Source organism: Scheffersomyces stipitis, chromosome 1, assembly GCF_000209165.1.
Source record: "Scheffersomyces stipitis CBS 6054 chromosome 1, whole genome shotgun sequence".
Lineage (NCBI taxonomy): Eukaryota > Fungi > Ascomycota > Pichiomycetes > Serinales > Debaryomycetaceae > Scheffersomyces > Scheffersomyces stipitis.
In genome coordinates, this window is record NC_009068.1 from 432,961 (window position 1) to 454,234 (window position 21,274).

The following is a 21,274-nucleotide window of genomic DNA, read 5'->3' on the forward strand; positions in this document are numbered from 1 at the left end:
CACAATAGGGCCGGCTGGCATAAAAACCTCTGGCTGCCCCAAGTTTCACCCCAGAATTGCCGTGGCTTGCTACCACCATCAGACATCAATTCCTTCACCAATGACACCAACAACAAACACAGTAAGGGTATCCTGCAAGCTATTACCACAAACCTCCAGCACCCCTCCCTAGCCATTGTTATCTCTCGCTGCTATTTGTTGCTCAGGCAACTGTTCCGCGACTCTCACTAAATGTACGGGACGAGCTCCCTGAATTAACCAATGGCCCCACTACCATATTTCAACAAAACAATAATGACAATACAATGAAAGTACAATGAAGGTAGGAACAAGTGTAAATATATAAATATGGAGTCATTTTCATTTTAACAGTACATATTTCTTCATTTTCTCTATTTTAATTCAAAATTCTAACTAGTTATCTTAATATTCGTGGCTAATTTGATCAAAAATATGGACACAAAAAATTCACTTAATACCTGCGTTTTCTCTTAAATTTACTCTATATATACTTAGTAAACTGCTTTCCAAATCATGTTGACAACAAAAATACTCTTTTTAACAACTTCCAGTATCAATTAATTTTTTTTAACGTAGTGGCATACATTGAACATACTAACCCATATAAACAGCTATAAACTAGAGATAAAGGCCATTATCATCCAATGTAGCATGGGCCAACCAAGAGGAAACCCAAAGGATGAAAACCTCTGAAGAAGGCGCATAAAAACCGAAACCTAATTAAAGGTATAAGAGCCTAAGAATAGGCGAAGTAGAAATTAAAAGTCTAGAAATTGAAAAGTCTAGAAATTAAAAAGTAATGAAAGTGAACAGTAATAAAATTGAAAATACTTTAATAATGTCGAGCCTGAAAAACCGATACCCATGAACTGAGAAAGGACAGAGAATAACATACTCTATCCTCATTCGTTCGTCGAAGGCGCAAGGAATGCACCGCATGGAGGTATTGGTTAAAAGATAAATAGGCTGACTCTGGATGTTGGGAATTTCCCATGTAATTCTGGAGAAGAAAATCTTCGTCCTGGGGTCCAATCAAGGCCCTAACGATACGACTCACTTGACAATTTTGATAAGTATGGTGAAAGAATTGTGTGTTTGTAATTTGTTGTAGGCAAAGTTTGCATTCGACTGGTACTTCAGAAGTATCATGGTAGTCCCTATGGCCTAAATGAACGCGCCGAATCTCCTCAACTCCCTTGGGATGTTGTAATTGAATCTTGTAAATTACCTCCCAAAACTGTTGGTAGTCCTCTGTAGACAAGTTGAATTGCTTGGAAATACTGTCGGAGGTGCAAATTCCAACATTCTGTTGATGTTTCCGTGAACATTGTCGAAAGGTCGTCGAATCGACGTCATCCATCCGCTTTTCCCATAATTGAAGGTCCGGAGGATTGCGCACCATAAATTCAAAGGCAGTTTGATCAAAGCTCATTCTAAACTCAGACGTATAGTAACGCCGCCGACCATCGGTGTAGTGTTGTTTGGCTTTTGTGAGACGAAACCATGCCTTCAACCAGTCTTTTTCGGTATTTGAAAACCCCGCGTAAGCTTGGTACTTGGATAGCAAACGAGGCCCTTGTGTCTGGATCCCGATTTCTACGAGGAAGAGATACCAAGGCACCACCTCAGTTTCATTGGGATAAGGAGAGGAGGCGGGTGGAATAAATGCATTGACAAATGTTTGAATCTTATCGCGAAATGCAATAAGATTCCAATCACGAGTATTGGTTAGCGTTTCGTAAACAACCTTTGCCCTCCTGCCCTGAACTTGTTCTTCAAGGTTGATGAGCCCAAAACCTCCACGTTTTTTAAGTCCGTGTAAGTTTGAGGACCCAATTTGAGGAAGATGGGTTTTGATCATTTTTATTAGCAGTTTGAAATCCGAGTTTTTCATCGGGCGGTGGAGATCTCGTGGATAAATTTTGGAGTAAATATAGGTATTAAAGCCTGTACATCTAAGATGAACAGGAAGCTCTTTAACCGAATGAATCATGAGTTGAGTAGAGAGAGATTGAATATAGCTCTCCCAATTAAACCCATTGATCGGGACTCCTAAGTATTTGTGTTCCGTTACACTAAGATCCAAGCCTGGAAAACCAAGAATGTTCCGAATCTCTTCTGTCGGTGGTTCTCCCCAATAGCAGAGGCGGGATTTGGAAGCACTAACTAAAGAATTAGAAACTTGCTCAAACGAAGCAAGTTCCTCCTTCAACACTTCCTGATCTCTTCTACTGTTGACGAAGATGGTTAAGTCATCGGCAAATGCAGCGTATTTTGTACGAATTGGTGACAAGTTATCGAAATGGACCGGGATTCCTTCTAGCCTGTCCTTAAGACGGGTTAGGAGCGGCTCGAGGCACAAATTAAATAAAATGGGCAGTACGGGATTCCCTTGTCTGGTGCCCTGTCTCAACGGGAAAGGGTCCGACTGGGTATTATTAGTAAAAATGGCTGCAAATTGCTGTGTCGTTACCAGCATAAGAATCCTTTTGAATCGCGTGCCTAAACCAATTCGATCAAGCACCGCAGCTAAATAGTCGTGCGAAATTCGATCGAAGGCTTTGGTGAGGTCCACAAGAATTATATTTGCTTCCTTCAGGAGTTCAGAATCAACTTTCATCTTGTCGATCACTGTGCGGAACCGTTGGATTTGAAAGTCCATCTGGCGTTCCGCCATGAAACCACATTGGTCGTAACCGACTAGGGAGTCGACGACCGTTTGTAGTCTCATGTTGAGCACTTGTGAGATCACTCTCAACCCAGTGTCAATGAGTGAAATAGGACGGAAATTGTTGATAGTGGGGTTTTCAACAGTGTGCTTGGGGATGATTCGGATTAATACGAGCGCAAAGTTGTGCGGTAATAGTCCGGTCTCCATTATTTCGTTGGCAGTGATGACTAGAAGAGGACCCACTTGTTGCCACACTTTTTTAAGATAGCGATACGGGACGCCATCTTTTCCTGGTGTGGATTGGTTAGTGGTACGACTGAGAGCCGTAGTGAGTTCTTCGAGCGTTATAGATTCTTCTAGTTTTCGTTGGTCAATCAATGAGATTTTTTTGCGGAACTTTTGGACGTAGGCCCCGATAAGCCGTTTGGCTTCCTGAGGTTGTGAGTCCAGATAAAGATTCGCATAGAAGTCTCTTTGTATTTTGAGGATGCCTTCGGTGGTAGTTTCGGTGTGACTTCCATCTGCTGATGTAAGTCTTAAAGTCAAATTTGACTGCCGAGTTATCCCTTTAAATCTCTCAGAGAGGTCATTAAAGAGAGCTTTTTCGGGGGTGATAAGGCGTTGCGGAGCCTTGGCGCCTGGTTTTCTACCAATGTACGAGAGGACTTCTGGAATACGTTCCACGTACTCCGTGTAGTTTTGGTAACCATGTCTTTTCATGACCTCAAGGAATTTTTCACTGTCGATCCAATGGTCTCTTAATGTAAACCTTGGTTTACCAATCTTAAGAGTGGCCTCTGGTAAGATGATTATGGATGTATCGACGGTAGTATGGGTGCTTGTTATGAACTTATGTTTGTGTTGTCCGTATTGCCAGATCCTATCCTTTACTTCCCACGAGAAGTAAATTCGGTCAAGGCGGCGACAATTTTGGCGATTTTGGTTTGTGAAAAGTTTGATGGTAGGGTTTAAACATCTAAGGCAATCCTGTAAGTGAAAGGAATGATAGATGGAATTGAATGCTTGACGAGCTGGAATTTCGGCGGTAGGAGATGCCGAAGTATCTGAGTCAAGTATCGGGTTTTGGACCATATTGAAATCCCCCCCTACACAGAGGTGGAGGGTGGCATTGTGTTCAATGTAGTATTTTTCAATTTGCGCGTCTATCTGTTGCTGTAGGGCTTCAAACAAATCAGTCTGTTGACTGTATTGGCCACTTGGCCCATAGATGCAGATAAAGAGGAAGTATTCATTTGTTTCCTTGATTTGTAAAATGACATCCGCAACTTGGGGTGCCATCTCTGCATTCAAGGAAAGGTTATTCGACCGTATTTTTGAGAATTGCTGGTGTGTGTAGTTGAGAATGATGGCCGCACGAGTGTGCTGAGTGGAATAGATAAGTTCTTGGTCATGTCTTTCTAGTGTGTTTTCTAGAGAGGTAAGCCAATCGGTATGATTGGATCTATGTGAACGACAACTAATTGGTCGTTGAGATGGTTTTTTAAATTTGGTTTCTTGCATGAACACAATATCTGAATCTTTTGCAAGTTTCCAAAAATTGCCAATTGCAGTATTATTTTGAATGTTTTTTGTGCGTATCTTTAAAAGATTATTCCTATGATCTACCAACCTTCGGGGAAATTGACGGTTGGTGATATGGTGATCTATAAGGGACGACATTTTTTTTTAATTTAATTGAGAAGGCGTGTCATTGGTGCTAGTGTCCTGTAACGTCGACCAGTCAGGAATCGTATCCTGTGATGGAAGGACTTCGGACCTCAACTGAATGGGGTTTGCTAGCTGTTGTTGTGATGCCTCCGTGATACTGAATGACGATCCGATTGGGGAGCTGATCATGGCAGGTGTAGTATTTGTGGATTTGAGAGGGTCTATGGATGATCCTATCTGGGAGAAAGAGAAATCTACCGATCCCGTTTTGGGAGGGTTGTCTCGTAGTCGCTGGGGGTATCTTTCCAGCCACAGTCTTGCGTCTGCAAGTTGTGCCGTGTTTTGGCGAGAGGGTGTTTTTCTTGCCCGTAACGGCTCCAATCGCTGGGTTGGGGAGGTCGCATCTTGACGCTTGTTGATGGGTCTTGAGTATGGAGTTCTTCTTGTTGAGGAAGCTCCCATAGAAGAGGGAGTGTCGGTAGTTTTATGTGTTTGGACGGTAAAAGGCGTGCTGGGGGGAGTTATGGTGTTTGCTTCTGTCTGGATCGACGTTGTGGTCTGGATCACGATGTCCTCGGAATCAAGATCTTGAGTTGTCTTCGTCTTTGTAGCCGGTGTTTGGCTTTGTGTCTGGCGTTGGCGAGGGGTTGTTGGTGTACTTGTTGGCTGACGCGAAAAGGCCGTGGTGCTGGTCGGGTCCGTAGTTGAGCTGGGCGGTTCTTCCATAGGCAAGTTCATGAATGAATTTGATCCATGGTTTACAATTGTTTGTTGGATTTTCTGGGGTTTTACGCCCTTGGTGACTTCGGTGAAGGCCCCTGTCCGTACTTTACGAAATTTACTGCCATTGTCTGTAGTACTTTCTCTGGTCAGAGTGTAAGTAGCTACCATTGGTGTACTAGGTGGATAGTACGTGGTGCGGTTTTTGTTCGTTTTGGTGCATTTAAAGGTTGGGTGATCACTTTCGTGACAATAACTGCAGAATTTAAAAGTCGAAATGATCTCGAGACTATAGTTCGGAAGATTTGCATTCTTTCGAGTAGGGACTTTGCCAGAGTCCGTTGCAATGAGGTAGAACAGTTTACTCTTTTCTTTGTCTTTGTCTAAATAGTATGTATTGCGAATGCGCTCTGAATGGGCAACGAGAATCTCATACTTGACTTTTTCTTCCACTGAGTAGACGTCTGATGGGAATTTTGAAAAATTGAGGTTATGGGACGATGTAATTTGCATGGAACCTCTATTGAATAATTCACTGATCGCCATCTCTGGGTTTTTGTGATCTGATGGGTGTTCAAGTCCGACAAGAAACATGTTTGCGAGAGGTTTAGAGGGAATCATGCTCAATTTGAAATAGTAATCGGAAGTTGATCCTTCATAACCTTGTCTTAACAATTTTTTAAGAGACATTAGAAGGCTGGGTCCCTGGGTTGAGGTTTTAGGTCCCTCAATGGGACTGAGGGACATATAGGCAGTGGAGTTGCTGAGTGGTCTGATCATCATCAAGGGAACAATAGCACGAAGGGTGTTTTCCTTTGTCAATTGGGCCATGAGATCTCTTTCTTGTATCTCGTTTTCATGTATGGCTCTGAGGTACAGTGGTCTCGCCTCCTTATCCTCACCTGTCGCCTTGGCAAGTAAGTCTAGGAAATTTGTTTTAGCTGCTCTTACTTGTTTCAATTTGGTTTCGAGCTGAAGAGCTGTTTCATAAAATTTCTCGGGGAGATGGGAAAAGTGGTCTTCAATAACCGCTAGCTTTTCTTTTAAAGACAACTCTTTGGACGGGTCTAATTGGGTATCCTTGTACTCAAACCGATCAATCCTCAATTCGATTGCCCTTTTTTGATATTCGTGTTCTCCAAGGAGTGACAATGAATCAATGAGAAATTCTTGCGGGATGTTCCATCTGTCAATTCTGCCTTGTTCTCCTGCCCATTCTTGTTGTGAGTGGGAAGTGACATAGTTTTTGGCAAACCCTAACCTCCTGATCTTCTTAAAGGTCAAATCGTCTGTGAATTTATCTTCTTCCCAATTCTTGTTTAAGCCAGATCCGAGTTTTTCAAGATCCTTTATTAACCTGTCTTTGGAGAGAAGTTTAATTGATGAATTGTTTTTGTGATGTTGGAGCGAGGCGTTCTGACCGTTCCAGATCAGATCAGTAAGAGGAGCTCCTGAGGTTTGTTTTTTTGATTTTCTGTTTTCCTGATTTTTTTTGATTTCTTCATTTTCTGAAAGGTTATTTTTTTGGGATTTTGGGTTTTTTTCTTTTATATAAACATTTGTAATTTCAACTGAGTCACTGGTGGATGTAGGCTTTGACAAATCGCTACTGGAAGTAGGACTTGGAGATATCATAACAGTATCTCCTTTTGCAGCCAAAACTGGGTCGTGTTCTTCCTCGATCACGTGATGTGAAGAATTTTTCGAAACTGAGGTTTCAAAGCTGTCCATAATCGACATTTCTGGCCCTTCGTTCAAGGTGTTTAAAGCGTTTGAGGCTTCTTGGGTATCGTCAAAAGAGTCATCAGCAATAACTGATCCTGCTGTCACGAAAGATGGCTCCAATTCGCCGTTTTCTACGGCATCTGAGGACTCGCCATCAAGGTCCATCAGGTCATCGGGTGCGACGTCGGTTTTTCGTTTTCGGCCAATATCTGGCGGTTTCGGTTCGTTTAAAGCACTATTTGAAGCGTTGAAGTGGGAAGAGTCTCCAGGAGGCCCTTCCAGTTGATTGATGGCGTCTATATCCATCACAGTATCAATTAAGCCAATTAACGAAATTTTTGGCTAAATGGCAATATCACGTGACATTAAATTACATGAATTAAAATTGGCCTAACTTCTTCCACAAATCGGGCGTGTGGTCTAGTGGTATGATTCTCGCTTTGGGCGACGATTTAGCAACACTAAATTGATTACTACAAGCATGCGAGAGGCCCTGGGTTCAATTCCCAGCTCGCCCCTTTTTTTGAATTCTCTCTTTTATCTGCTAGTTCATTCATTGCTGCGGTTTCACCTTGAGTTCGATGCATAGAAAAAGCGGAGAAAGGAATCCCTGGCCACGTAGCATAAGGCTGGACTGCCCTGATACCATCATCTGACGCAAGGAAAACTAGTGGGTGAAAAGTTGTGCGGCGCACATCATCCCGTTTCCCTTGATAGATTCGGTTGAATATCCACATTTCCTTTTTTTTGGGGAGCTATCCGGACTTCTTCGAAGAGAAACTCAATTGGCTCTTCTACTACGGTTGCACATCGTTTGTGGAGCGCAATTGACTATAGACACCACTTTACAGCATTGTTTCTGAGAGATACCGACGTCTCAATCCGAATCCACAACGTCGCTCTTTGATTCATCCTTCTTCAAGAATTGCACTTCATAGATTGATTGTATTTTGTTCGTGATTTTTTCCAATTTACTATATTTACTGATTCAGTCCGAATTTACATTCCTGATTCATTCATAGTCATTGTTCTGATTTTACTAATTTGCAGATTCAAATAATTCTTTCCTTTGCTGGAATCTTACACTGTTCCTGAGATTTTTCGACCGAAATCCTCTAGATATACTTACTCTTTTCAGTCTTTTTTGCTCGGGTTTCCACGTTGCTTTCCTCGTACCCAAACCCCATCGTTGCCCTTATCCGCTTCTTTCGAATCCCGTTCCGGGCCCTTATTCTGCTCATTTTCCATCTTTTCAACAAACTCCGAGATTTCAGAGCATTGAAAAAAACAGGAGTCGTGAAATCTGAAAACCCCGAAAAATCTGAAAAAATAGAAAAATTCAGCATCAATTCCAATACAAATTCTACTCCTACTTCAGGCATGTCACAAAGAACGTTACTTCTTCGTTTATCCAACTCCGGGGAACCGGAAAATAGCGAAGGCATATCCAATGGAATCTACATATTGCCTGCTCTTCCGCATCTTAAGGGGTATAAGAAGGGAGACCCCCTTTTCCACTTGGTATTTCAACTCAATGCTGCTTCATCAGTTACTAGAGATGGTACATTGTTGACAAACTTACCCAAAGATTCGAGCTCACCATTCAAAAGACACGAATACAGCGAATATCTCATTGGATCTTCTTTTGACAAGGACGCTTCGATCTCAGTGCCAATCTTCAGACCTGGTTCGTACAATTATTTCATTAGGTATACTGATGCCAACGACACTTCAGCTACGACAGAAAAGTTCTATTTCAATGTTCCGCCAGCTCTTTACATCAACGGCGAGTATGTTGCCTTTAATGCTCTTAACGTTGAAACAGTAGTCTCGAAGTGGGTCGGAAGCTTGTCGAACTGGGAAACTTTCTTCACCAGAGTTGCTGACAAGGGATACAACATGATCCACTTCACTCCGCTTCAAGAACGAGGATCATCAGATTCGCCTTACTCCATCTATGATCAGTTGCAGTACGATCCCAAGATCTTTAAGGACAATTCCGAGGCTATTTCCGTCATTAAGAAGCTTTTGGCTAACCACGGCTTGTTGTCGTTGACGGATGTGGTGTGGAATCACACTGCTGACAACTCCGAGTGGCTTCGCGAGTACCCTGACTCGGGATACAATGCCGAAACAGCTCCCCACTTGACGGCTGCCATCGAATTAGATGCGCTGTTATTAGAATTTTCAAGAAATTTGAAGAGCCTCAGTTTGCCGACCGAAATCAACAACGAACATGACTTACATTTAGTCGTTGACGGAATCTCTCAGCATGTCATCGGCAAGCTTCAGCTCTGGCAGTACTACGTCTTCAACAAGGAAGATACACTTGCCGAGATCAAGAAGAACTTCTACGATAGTACATACAAAATCACTCCTGTAGATATCCCTACCTCTGTGAACAAAGATAGCATCGAAGAACTCGCAACATATACCCTTGAGGTTGCCTCTGTGCACGGCCAGCCCATCTTGGAGAAGCGATTCTCTAACAAATTGGACGCCAGAAAGTTCCTCGGCATCTTGTACACTGTGTTGGAGGCTAGAGACCTTGACTTCGAGGTTGTTGCCCAGAAGTCGAGTGCCATCATCGACCAGATCAACGCTCCCTTATACTCTTCATATGATGATGACGTCAAGTCGATTCTTAGCCAAGTTTCTGACAGAATTAAGTTCTTAAGACTTGCCGGAAACGGTCCTAAATTGGGCCTTGTCACCGACAAGAACCCCTTGACAGAGGCATACTTCACAAGATTCACTGGTAAAGATGGTAAATCGTGGGCCTTGGCGAACAACGGCTGGATCTGGGGTGGGAACCCGCTAGTAGACTTTGCGTCTCTGAAATCAAAGGCTTATTTGCGTAGAGAAGTTATTGTATGGAGTGACTGTGTCAAGTTGAGATACGGCTCTGGTCCTCTGGATTCTCCCCATTTATGGGAAAGAATGATCCAGTACACCCAAGACTGTGCCCGTACCTTTAGTGGATTCAGAATCGACAACTGCCACTCCACACCTTTACACGTAGGAGAAGCTTTGTTGGATGCTGCCAGAGAAGTAAACTCCAACTTGTATGTTGTAGCCGAGCTTTTCACAGGCTCTGAGGAGATGGACAAGTTTTTCGTGGAAAGATTAGGAATCAACACCTTGATCAGAGAAGCCATGCAAGCCTGGAACGTACAAGAGTTGTCTAGATTAGTTCACAAACACGGTGGTAGACCGATTGGATCTTTGACCTGGTTGCCCTTGGACGACTTTGCCTTGCCAGCTGATAAGGAGCCTACTAAGGGAAAGTACATTGACTCGTACACGGAAATGGAAATACCCAAAGTGTTGACCAAGCAAGCTCCACATGCAATGTTTATGGACTGTACTCACGACAACGAGATGCCAGCGCAGAAGAGAACACCAGAAGATACGTTGCCCAACGCTGCGTTGGTGGCCTTCTGCTCATCTGCCATTGGTTCTGTTTATGGGTATGATGAGATCTTTCCTCGTTTGCTTGACGTAGTTAATGAAACTAGACAATATTCAATAGAGGACAACGGTATTGGTCAGGTGAAGAAGAAGCTTCATGCCATCAGAAAGAACCTTGCTGCTGAAAGCGAAGATATTTTGCGAGACCATGAGATGTATATTCACCACGAAGGCCAGTATATTACCATCCAGAGGCACAATGCTAAGACTGGAAAGGGGTGGTTTTTGATTGCCAGATCGAAGTTCGATGGCCACGAAGGGCCTCAGACTTTGTCTCCTGTAGTATTAAGTGGTACAATAGCCAAGTGTGAGTTCAGCTACACATTGAAAGTCACTGGCGAATACCAACACAGCGACACTGTTCTCACGGGTATCCCAGCCAAAGTAGAAGAAATCCGCAGTCCAGCCATTGAGTTTAATGGCAAGGAAACTATCATTAAAGTCGACGATTCCTTCATTACTGGTTCCATTGCTGTCTTTTCCACGGAAATTCCAGGAGTAGACTTGTCTTTGGATAAGTTCGTTAAAGAAGGTGCCGTAGAAGCCTCTCTAGGCTTAGACTTGAGTGATTTGAACGCTCTCCTTTACCGCTGCTCTTCTGAAGAAAGAGATGCTTCATTCGGCAAGGAAGACGTTTATAGTATTCCCGGATATGGTGCCTTGGTCTATGCTGGTTTGGAAGGTTGGAACACGGCTCTTAAACATGTTATCTGGCAGAACAACTTGGGCCATCCGATCTGCGACCATATCAGACAAGGCGAATGGGCTCTTGATTACATAGTCAACAGGTTGGATATCTACCTGAAGAACTCGCCTAACTTGAAGAAATTCCAGGAGTGGTTGAGATCTCGGATTGAAGCCATCAAGAAGGTACCTTATTTCTTGAGACCTCACTATTTCACTCTTGTAGTCGGTATAGCCTACGAAGCTGCCAGATTCAGAGCATTGAGAGGCTTGGGTGTACATGTTCAAACTGCTACTAACTTTGTTCAGAGCTTGGCTCTTACTTCTGTGCAAATGATTGGCAGAATGAATAACACTTCGCTCTTGCCTACGGAACAGGTTTCGTGTATAGCTGCCGGCTTACCTCACTTCAGCAATGATTACATGAGATGTTGGGGCAGAGATGTGTTTATCAGTTTCCGTGGATTGATGTTGGTAACCGAGAGATACGATGACGCTAAGAATCACATCTTGGGATTTGCCAAAACCTTGAAACACGGCTTGATACCCAACTTGTTGGATGCAGGTAGGAACCCTCGTTACAACGCCAGGGATGCTGTCTGGTTCTTCTTACAAGCCATTCAAGAGTACGTCAAGTATGCTCCAGATGGTATCAAGATTTTGGACGAAAGGGTTGCGAGAAGATTCCCCTTGGACGATACGTACATCCCTCATACCGATAAGAGAGCTTTTAGTTACGAGAGCTCAATTCGTGAAGTCATCTATGAGATTCTTGCCCGCCATGCCAAGGGTATCAAATACCGTGAAGCCAACGCTGGTCCTAATCTTGATTCACAGATGAAGGACGAAGGTTTCAACGTGGAAGTTTATATTGACTGGAAAACCGGTCTAGTACATGGCGGTTCTCAGCTGAACTGTGGAACATGGATGGACAAGATGGGAGAAAGTGAAAAAGCTGGCTCCAAGGGAGTTCCAGGCACACCTAGAGACGGAGCTGCTATCGAGTTGCAAGGTTTAATGAAGAGTGCTTTGAGATTCGTCAACGAGTTGAACACAAAGGGCTCATTTGAGTATACGGAAGTAGAAAAGAACGATGGTTCCAAGATCTCGCTTGTTGACTGGGAAAAATTGGTACAAGATAACTTCGAAAAGCACTTCTTCATTCCTGTAGATGCCTCTGACGACGACAAATTTGTAGTAGACGCTTCATTGGTCAACAGAAGAGGTATTTACAAGGACTTATACAGATCTGGAAAACCATATGAAGACTATCAGTTGAGAGCAAACTTCCCTATTGCAATGGTAGCTGCTCCTGAGTTGTTCACGCCCAAGAATGCGCTCGCTGCTCTCAGAACAGCTGACCGTGTCATCAGAGGCCCTGTTGGGTTGAGGACTTTGGATCCTTCGGACTGGAACTACAGACCTTACTACAACAACAGTGAGGATAGCGAGGACTTTGCTACTTCCAAGGGTAGAAACTACCACCAGGGCCCCGAGTGGGTCTGGGTGTTTGGCTACTTCTTGAGAGCCTTTATGTTGTTCCATTACATTGAAGACAAGAGTTGTAAGACCGAACTGGGTGAGCTCACAGACTTCATGTTAACGGGATTGAATGCCAGAATCCAGGGCCACCAGAAGTGGATCAAAGAAAGTCCTTGGGCCGGTTTGACTGAGTTAACCAATAAGGATGGTGCGTTCTGTTATGACTCTTCGCCTACACAGGCATGGAGTACTTCTTGTTTGCTTGACTTGTACTACGATTTGTGGAGCGACGAACACTACAAGAACAGTAATGGCAGGAAATAAACTGAAATAAACTGGAAATAAGCTTCAGTACGACTTTATTTCATTTTTAGATCTATTTAGTTTGCTTTATTCCGAATAGTGAAATTTGCGATTCATGTGTAGAGTAGGAATTAGAATTCAAAGATGCATAATATGTCTAGTATACTTAAATATTATTTGTATAATGCATGTTTCTTTGACTTGTGCATGTGTAGCGCTTTGCTGGCAATGCTTCAACAATATCTTCAATCTTGAGCAGTGTAACGAATATGGTGCAATCCATACACCTGAAGCCACTTCGCTGAAGCATGGAGTAGAGCTCACATACATACTTACTCTTCTAGCTGCTACTTGAAGAATACACAAATTTCTCTACTGACATATCCATTCGCCTGCACTTCACATTTCGTCGCTTCCAGGGGGCCGCTTATTCATCAGCTGGTGGAACATCTGATGCCGGTATCGGTCTGTCGATCTTTAGCTGCGAAAAGAGGAATGCCAGATCCGCTGGCCCAAATGCGGAAATTGCAACCCGAATGCAGGTGAAAACTCTGCAGCTACAGGACTCATAATCAGAGAATATTCTTGATAATGGCAGAATGCTGGAAACCAAGCTGCTCTCTTGGATTTGGCTGAGAATGAGTATTGTTTGGATTATGTGACCAATGTCGAATCAATGTCAAATATTGAACATCGCTAGAGATCCTTGACATTTACAGCGACATTCTCAGCCAAATTCTTCCCTTCAGCCGTGGCTCGCGCAATCGCAAAATCTACTGCGAAAAAGCCTGCCGAACTTCCATTGAAAATCCACCGTTACAGCCCCGATTTCGTGAAAATTCTACCTTCTCTATTTTCTTCTATCTCTTCCAATTCTCGTCTTTTTGCAGTTCCAGACTCACACTCCATCTCTCTTCCTTGGATAACCGACCCCACCGGCCCCTCTGTGCTCACTGTATGCACTTCTGGAAGAGGAGAATCGGATATGGCTTGCCGGGAAATGTGCAGGAGGACTCGACCAAGGCTATAAAATCTGGGGAAATTTCCTCGTTACGATTGCAACTGATCTGGACGCTGAAACCTTGGAAAACCAGTAGTTTGAGTCAGAGCTACCCAGAACTGCTAGAGAAGTCGTCAGAAACACCCTGTCGGTACAATTTCAAAAACGCGATTTTCCCTATATCATAAACTCGAGGTCTGAGATTCTGATTGCACTCTATTCCTGTGATTTGAAATTTCACTTCCAATTTTTCACTTTACACATTTGTTCTTCACAATACAATGTTAACCAGAGCCCTTCGTAGGTCAGCCTTGACAGCTGCTGCTGCCAAACGCTTCAAATCCGTGTTAACGTTGTCATCCACCGTTTCTTCATACCCCAAGAGCCATACCGAGGCAGGTGCTGAGCCCTACTTGACACCATCTTTCGTGAACAACAAGCTCATTAAGTCCGACTCGACCGAATGGTTCGATATTCACGACCCTGCAACCAACAGCGTCGTACTGAAGGTACCCCAACTGACCCCTGAGGAATTGGAAGAAGCCATTGCTGCTGCCGAAGCTGCCTTCCCAATCTGGAAAGAGTACTCCATCATCAAAAGACAGGGTATCGCCTTCAAGTTTGTTCAATTATTGAGAGAAAATATGGATAGAATCGCTTCTGTCATTGTCTTGGAACAAGGAAAGACATTTGTTGATGCCCAGGGTGACGTCTTGAGAGGCTTACAAGTCGCTGAAGCTGCCTGTAACATCACCAATGACTTGAAAGGGGAAACTTTGGAAGTAGCTACTGATATGGAAACCAAAATGATCCGGGAACCTCTTGGAGTTATAGGATCCATCTGTCCTTTCAACTTCCCAGCCATGGTTCCCTTGTGGTCACTTCCATTGGTCTTAGTTACTGGAAACACTGCTGTAGTTAAGCCTTCGGAGCGTGTTCCTGGTGCTGCAATGATCATTGCCGAGTTGGTGGCTGAAGCTGGTGTTCCTCCTGGTGTTCTTAATATTGTCCATGGTAAGCACGCCACAGTGAACAAGTTGATTGAAGACCCAAGAATCAAGGCTTTGACATTTGTAGGCGGTGACAAGGCCGGCAAGTACATCTACGAAAAGGGAACGTCCTTGGGAAAGAGAGTACAGGCCAACTTGGGTGCTAAGAACCACTTGGTGGTACTTCCTGATGCCAACAAAGAGCAGTTCGTCAATGCTGTCAACGGTGCTGCTTTTGGTGCTGCAGGTCAGAGATGCATGGCTATTTCCGTATTGGTAACCGTAGGAAAGACCAAGGAATGGTTAGCTGACGTAGCCAGAGATGCCAAGTTGTTGAATGTAGGCAGTGGATTCGACCCCAAGAGCGATTTGGGTCCTTTGATCAACCCTGGTAGTTTGGAAAAGGCTCACGATATTCTTGACGAATCTGTAAAGCAAGGGGCCAAAATTCTTTTGGATGGCAGAGGCTACAAGCCAGCCGATCCAAAGTTTGCTAAGGGTAACTTCTTGGCTCCTACCATCATCACTAACGTGGGTCCTGGTATCAGAGCCTACGATGAAGAAATCTTCGCTCCTGTATTGGCTGTAGTCAACGTAGAAACCATCGACGAAGCTATTGAGTTGATCAACAAAAACAAGTACGGAAACGGTGTTTCCATCTTCACATCGTCCGGTTCATCTGCTCAATACTTCACCAAAAGAATTGACGTCGGACAGGTTGGTGTCAATGTGCCCATTCCAGTGCCTTTGCCCATGTTCTCATTCACAGGCTCTAGAGGCTCGTTCTTGGGAGACTTGAACTTCTACGGTAAGGCCGGTGTCACTTTCTTGACCAAGCCAAAGACCATTACCAGCTCGTGGAAGTCCAACACCATCGACAACCAGATCTTGAAGCCTTCTACTTCCATGCCAGTGCAGCAGTAATCGTTATTTAATCAGGTTCATAAAATCTTTTGTAGAGCTAATACAAAGTTTCAGGTTCATTAACGTGACGTAATATTGTAGGAGATAAACATATTGGGAGTGCAACTTGATGCAAAAAGATTGACATATAATTTCAGCAAAAATATTGCAACCAAATGCTAATAAAAAATAATGAAGGATGCGAGGTTCGAACTCGCGCGGACATCGTCCAGCAGATCTTAAGTCTGCCGCCTTAGACCACTCGGCCAACCCTCCACTTTTTATTCTAAAATACCACCTCCATCACACAAATGAATTCTTTTACTACTTATATGCAGTACAGAAAAATAAATTAATGTATTGTGGTATGGATCTTTTCACGTCTTGCGGTATGGATTGTAATTATTGGTTTGGTGTAAGATTCCAAATTGCTTTATGATTTGGTAGACAGAAGCGATACAGTAACCTACTATTGACGACCGACAAATCAAAAGTCATAATAGTTGTAAAGAATTCAATAATATGAATCTGGTAAAAAAATTCATGATATCGTCTAGAAAAATGCCGTTCAATCCGCAAAGAAAGCAGTTAATCTGTCTGATTTTTGGTGAAAACGCTGTGACATTCTTTCAGAGAAAACTCAATTGTATTGAATCTTATCAATTGTGAGTTGTGTGAAATCTGTGAGTGTGAATGTCAAGTGTAGATTACGAATGGTGATGTTTGAAGTGTGAACAGTGAATTTCCTAAGTAAAAAGCAACTGAAAATAGGGCACCCATGGAAAACTATTAGTCCATGTAAACGATTGCAATATTTCAATTGTCAGACACAACAACCAGATATATCTCTGGGCCGCAAGGGCCGATGCAAGAAGACATTATGAGCTAATGAAAATCCAGGCGAGAAAATTCTGGCGAAGCCCCGAGCAGACCCCGAAACTTGTAATTACGGACTTTAAGGTAGGCTCTTGTACACCACCGGCTCTGGAAACAGTACACTTGCAGCGAGAGAAGTGGCCAAACACATTCGGTGAGCCCGGAGATTGAAACAGCGCCAGGACATAAAAGTGATTTCAATTTGTACAGCGAATACCAAGCTGAAGTAGCCAATACGTCTTCAGACAATAATAATTCAAATTGAAAAATCTTAAAATATTATCGTCAAAATATCGACCGGAGTTGCTGCCCCAGACTAATTTTCGGTAGCTTTCGCTACCAAATTAATGTGACTTTAACGGGGAATGTGAGAAAGTGGTTCGATTTTTTATGAGCCCAAGACTTTTGATGTGCTATCCCCAGGTTTCGACTTTTCGGCTACTACGCCATCTAAGATGCATATAGTGATGTCAACAGCACGAGAAAAAAATGTCTGAATTTCCAGATCCTGATTTTTGTTAGCGAAGGCAGGTTCTGGTGCTCTGGCGACGAAAGCACGAACAATTTTTTTGAACGATTTTTCCCACGGCTATATTGAGATTCCTTTAGACCGTTGCTGCGCTAACTGACAGCAGAGACGAGGACCGGAACCGAAACGTCCCAAAAGGGCTTTGCTGTTCCTGAACAACAGCACCGATAGGGCAATTAGCAATGTGACCGCCGGCATCTTTGGATCCGAAATAGGTCGAGGTAAGTACCAAAAAGTGTAGCGCGACGAATATTATTACCGCAGGGTATAACTCAGGAGGTGAATTTAGTTACCACCATATTAGGAGAGTATGAATTACCGGCTGCCGGGGGAAGGTTCCAAGGTTAAGCGGTTACGTGTAGTTGCATCCGGGAGTACTATGGCAACGTACAAAATTCTTGGTGTGTTTGTCCAGTGTGTTGATGTCAATATAGTATCAAGCCAGGTACATTTTGCTAGCGCACAGTTGGAAATTTTTCACAGCCATTAATTAATGTTGAGAGAAAAAAATCATTTTCGTCCAACACGCAAGTACATCCAGGCGCCTTCGGCAGAATACAACGCCAAAGGAGTCATAGGACGCATGCAATACGTACAACCTCTGGCAGTTAATACCGCGGTCATATTTACACAAACAGTTGAGTTTTGAGAAGTGCAACAACCAGAGAAATAGGGAACATCACACGTGAACTAAGGAGAGATGAGATGAGCTACCCCCACGAAAGGATCAAGCCTGCGAATTGGAAATACGAAAAAGGCAGAAAATATGGCCATCAACGTTACAGGGATATATGACCAGGGATCAAGACACGAGTAGGAAGTGTCTGCAAGCGGGATGATCTAGCAAACTTGAGATTATGTACGAATTCACCATCATCAACTTGTAGGCGATGTAGGGGACAGGCCTCGAGAGCATTGTCGACAAATACATTCCTAAACGAGTAGTGTCGGTGTCTGTGTCGGTGCCGGTGTTGGTGGTGGCCGAATGTTATCTAATTATCTCTAAATTGGCCGGTAGTTTTACAGGGGAGATTAGGTACTAATACAGGATTCATAATGCACGACTAGTCTAAATCGACAACATAGGAAAGTTGACTAGCGCGATGAGGAAGCCAGAGATTCCGGACAACAAGCCAGGGAAGGGCAAAAAATAAATTAACAAAGTGAAAGCAATTATTCTGGAGCTGCTCCCTGTGAGACGAGACTTTGAATTGGAATTAGAGTAAGAGCTAGAAATGTCAAGAGGAACCAGAGAAGGTAGGACGACACAACAAAAATAAAGGTAGAGCTTGGGTTTGCGGCGCTTGTAGGATTTGTAGGCAATTGGCTCTTTTTAACCAACCCTAAGGTTGTCCTGTAAAACAGCAGTGGAGGTACCAAGGAGTTAGGCGTGAGAGCCCATTTATGAGAGAGATACTGTTGATTTATTCGATTACGTCCGTGTAGCAGGGGGTGAGAATCTAAAGCATGGGCCTGCACTAGCAGGATGATTGTGAATCAACACCCATACAAAGCCGGACAGAAACTGACAGGATGTACCTCTGGACCATCGGACACAGAAGCAAGACACCCATCGCACGCCAAACAATTCCCGCACCTGCCGCATTGGGCGATAAATGTCTGTCCGACTCTGAGAGACCAGCCAATGGCCAGACACAAGTTACTAAGACATGGCACGCACCCGATCCTGTCCGTTCCAGACACAGGATTATTTTTTTTTGTTCTTCTCTGGCTACTGGAGCAAGGGAAACCTTTTTCGCATTCGACTTCCGAATATATATACAAACCAACTTGGCCCATCTGAACAACATGGGAAAAAGTGTAGAATTGTTTGCATTTCAGATTTGTAGACGTTTTGGTGAATTTCCAACTATTATGAACAACTAGCTTCTGGAAGCGTCCACATCCACTGCTCGGCCCTTTGCACCATGTACAGTAAGTTAGCCGGCCCGATCAGGTCTTCTCTGAGAATTTTCAGATTTCAGGCATTTTTCAGTTTTCAATGAGACCCAGAATGGAACAAGTAGAGAGCAGGATTGGCTGAGAAAGACAATTGAAATCGGTCTTGAGCCCATAAAGCCAGTAAATTCAGCTCAATCGTCTGGATGAGCGGAATCAAGCGGAAACGCTTCGACTGCTCTGCCTGTCAACTTCTCGTGCCAGTCCATCTCTAATTTCAATTTGCTCTGAAAATGTCGCACCCTTTTCAACACCATACTAACAATTTATCCAGCTAATCCCCAGTCTAACTCGGGACCCAGTGCCGCTTCGGCCCAGATATCCACCACCAACGCACCCATCGTAGTCCGCACATCCAAGCAATGGGTGCTACCTCCCAGACCTAAACCGGGCCGTAAGCCTGTGTCGTTACCTAAAGCCGATGGGCCTGTAGAGAGAAAGAAGAAGTATGTCAAGAAGTCCTGCACTTCCGAGCTTTCGACGTCTTCGGCCTCCAGCTCTGAAATGTCTGCTTCTTCTCCTTCTGCTTCTTCCAGTATCAGAAAACAGAGTCTCCAGTCTTCAACAGTAAAGCTCCCACAGTCTACATCGACTCGCAGCGCGGTACCGATCCATACCCAAGCCTCGCAAACTTCTCAAACCTATTCACATTCAAACTCTCAAGGCTCGCAATCGAGATCGCCATCTGAGTTGCACGGTAACAATCTCAACAATAATAGTAATGGTATTACTACCACCCCATCGCATTCCGCTCTGAAATTTACACCCATGCCGGCCAAAGCTACCGCTCCAACACCAGCAATGATAATATCGTCACTTTCCAAGAACGTCCGGGTTATCGATGCCGAAAACTTGTCGCTCAAATCACATCTTTTGTCGCTCATTCACGACTACAAGCACTTGAAAGAAATGGTGTTAAATAATGAAGGTCCAATTGAAGAACCAGACGATTTGGACAAAAATGTCCACAAGCGTTCTTTCAACGAGTTGGTAACACATCAACAGCTTGAAGATGATTTCGAGCTTGACCACGAGCCTTCGGATCTTTCTACAGCCCAGACTACACCCTCTGCCACTCCAGCCGCAAAGACATCGGAGATAGACGACTTTGAGACGTTCATCAAGTTCGATGCCATAACAACAACTGCTTCTTCTGCAAAGAATCCTGTTACTATGAAGAAGAAAAAGACTCACAGAAAGTTCAACCACTACAAGGATTTTGAAAAATTAGACACAGTAGAAGACTCTGACATGGATATTGACTTCGAAGACGATGACGATGAAGAGATCGACTCGCCTTCGTCTTCAGGATTGTCGAGAACAACATCGCCATCTTCAGACTTTGAAAGCAATTCACTCATGAGCACATTGACCAGATCTACAACTGTGTCTTCTGTTAACACGACCAGCTTCCCACTCTTAGACAAAAAGGCTAGTCATCCGTTCAAAATAGGCAGAAGCAGTTTCTTTGAATTGCCAAAGTATGATGAAGAAGACTCGGCAGAATATAGCTTCAAGTTTGACGAGTCTATGAATACTTCTTCTTTGAAGTCTAATCAGGATCAGTACAACATGATCAACGACTTCTTGGAAGAAAAGATTCTCAACAACGACTTGAAGTACTACGTTGAGAATGACAACGGGGAAATGAGATGGTAAATGTCAATCCCTACAACGATAGCTATTCAATTGCCAGGGAAACAATTTAAAGAAAATCCGGCAAAACAATTAAGAGAATTCTAATTCCACTAAATTATTGGGATGAACTGTCATTCCAAATTGACGGAATGAATCTTCATTCATAACGAGAATGTAAATCATTCCATTGACTCTATTCAAACCATTCAAAAAGTTCGACGCTCGTCGCCATGCCACCTAACGACAAAACACTACACCGACAGACGATGAACGTCGTCACTATATTTATTATCTCTACTGGGGAAGTTGGAGAACGTCAAGACGTTCCACGGTCTGCTACGATTTTTATACTGACATTTATCTATGATTTCTTTATGTTTGCTTCTATTTATTCTTGTTTTTTTTATGTGATATTAACGACGCCTACGCACCTCGGCGCTTTGCCACTCATACATTCATACAGCTATAATATACATGTTATATTCGTTGGACTCATAATGTAGATATCAATATCTTCTACACAATTTCGTATTCGCCGTGTCTGCTTTCAAGTTTTCTAGAACTCTAGAGTACACTACGGTGTAGAATTAACATTCTGCTTGAAATAGCTGTGGAATTGAACATCTGTTCGGGGA

The 21,274-nt window shown here is 43.5% G+C and overlaps 4 protein-coding genes across 4 annotated transcripts; 3 read left to right on the top strand and 1 right to left on the bottom strand. All coding sequences in view use genetic code 12, as the record gives it.

The window, feature by feature from the left end:
- Positions 1 to 4,378: 4,378 nt before the first annotated feature.
- SPI1.3 (repeat protein 2) lies at positions 4,379 to 7,111 on the bottom strand (the record flags this gene model as incomplete). Its single annotated transcript, XM_001387687.1, has 1 exon — positions 4,379 to 7,111. The coding sequence occupies one exon, from the start codon at positions 7,109 to 7,111 to the stop codon at positions 4,379 to 4,381; it is 2,733 nt and encodes a 910-aa protein (XP_001387724.2).
- A 478-nt stretch (positions 7,112 to 7,589) lies between these two features.
- GDB1 (glycogen debranching enzyme) lies at positions 7,590 to 12,855 on the top strand. The gene has a single exon (XM_001387285.1). It carries the CDS (start codon positions 8,186 to 8,188, stop codon positions 12,764 to 12,766), a length of 4,581 nt encoding a protein of 1,526 aa, XP_001387322.2. The 5' UTR covers positions 7,590 to 8,185; the 3' UTR covers positions 12,767 to 12,855.
- Positions 12,856 to 13,831: 976 nt separating this feature from the next.
- ALD6 (mitochondrial aldehyde dehydrogenase) lies at positions 13,832 to 15,716 on the top strand. Its single transcript, XM_001387286.1, has one exon. The coding sequence runs from the start codon at positions 14,027 to 14,029 to the stop codon at positions 15,656 to 15,658; it is 1,632 nt and encodes a 543-aa protein (XP_001387323.2). The 5' UTR covers positions 13,832 to 14,026; the 3' UTR covers positions 15,659 to 15,716.
- A 3,168-nt stretch (positions 15,717 to 18,884) lies between these two features.
- Positions 18,885 to 21,130, top strand: SRP40.3 (hypothetical protein similar to SRP40). Its single transcript, XM_001387287.1, has 2 exons — positions 18,885 to 18,977; positions 19,276 to 21,130. The coding sequence occupies exons 1-2, from the start codon at positions 18,971 to 18,973 to the stop codon at positions 20,658 to 20,660; spliced, it is 1,392 nt and encodes a 463-aa protein (XP_001387324.2). The 5' UTR covers positions 18,885 to 18,970; the 3' UTR covers positions 20,661 to 21,130.
- The last annotated feature ends 144 nt before the right edge of the window (positions 21,131 to 21,274 follow it).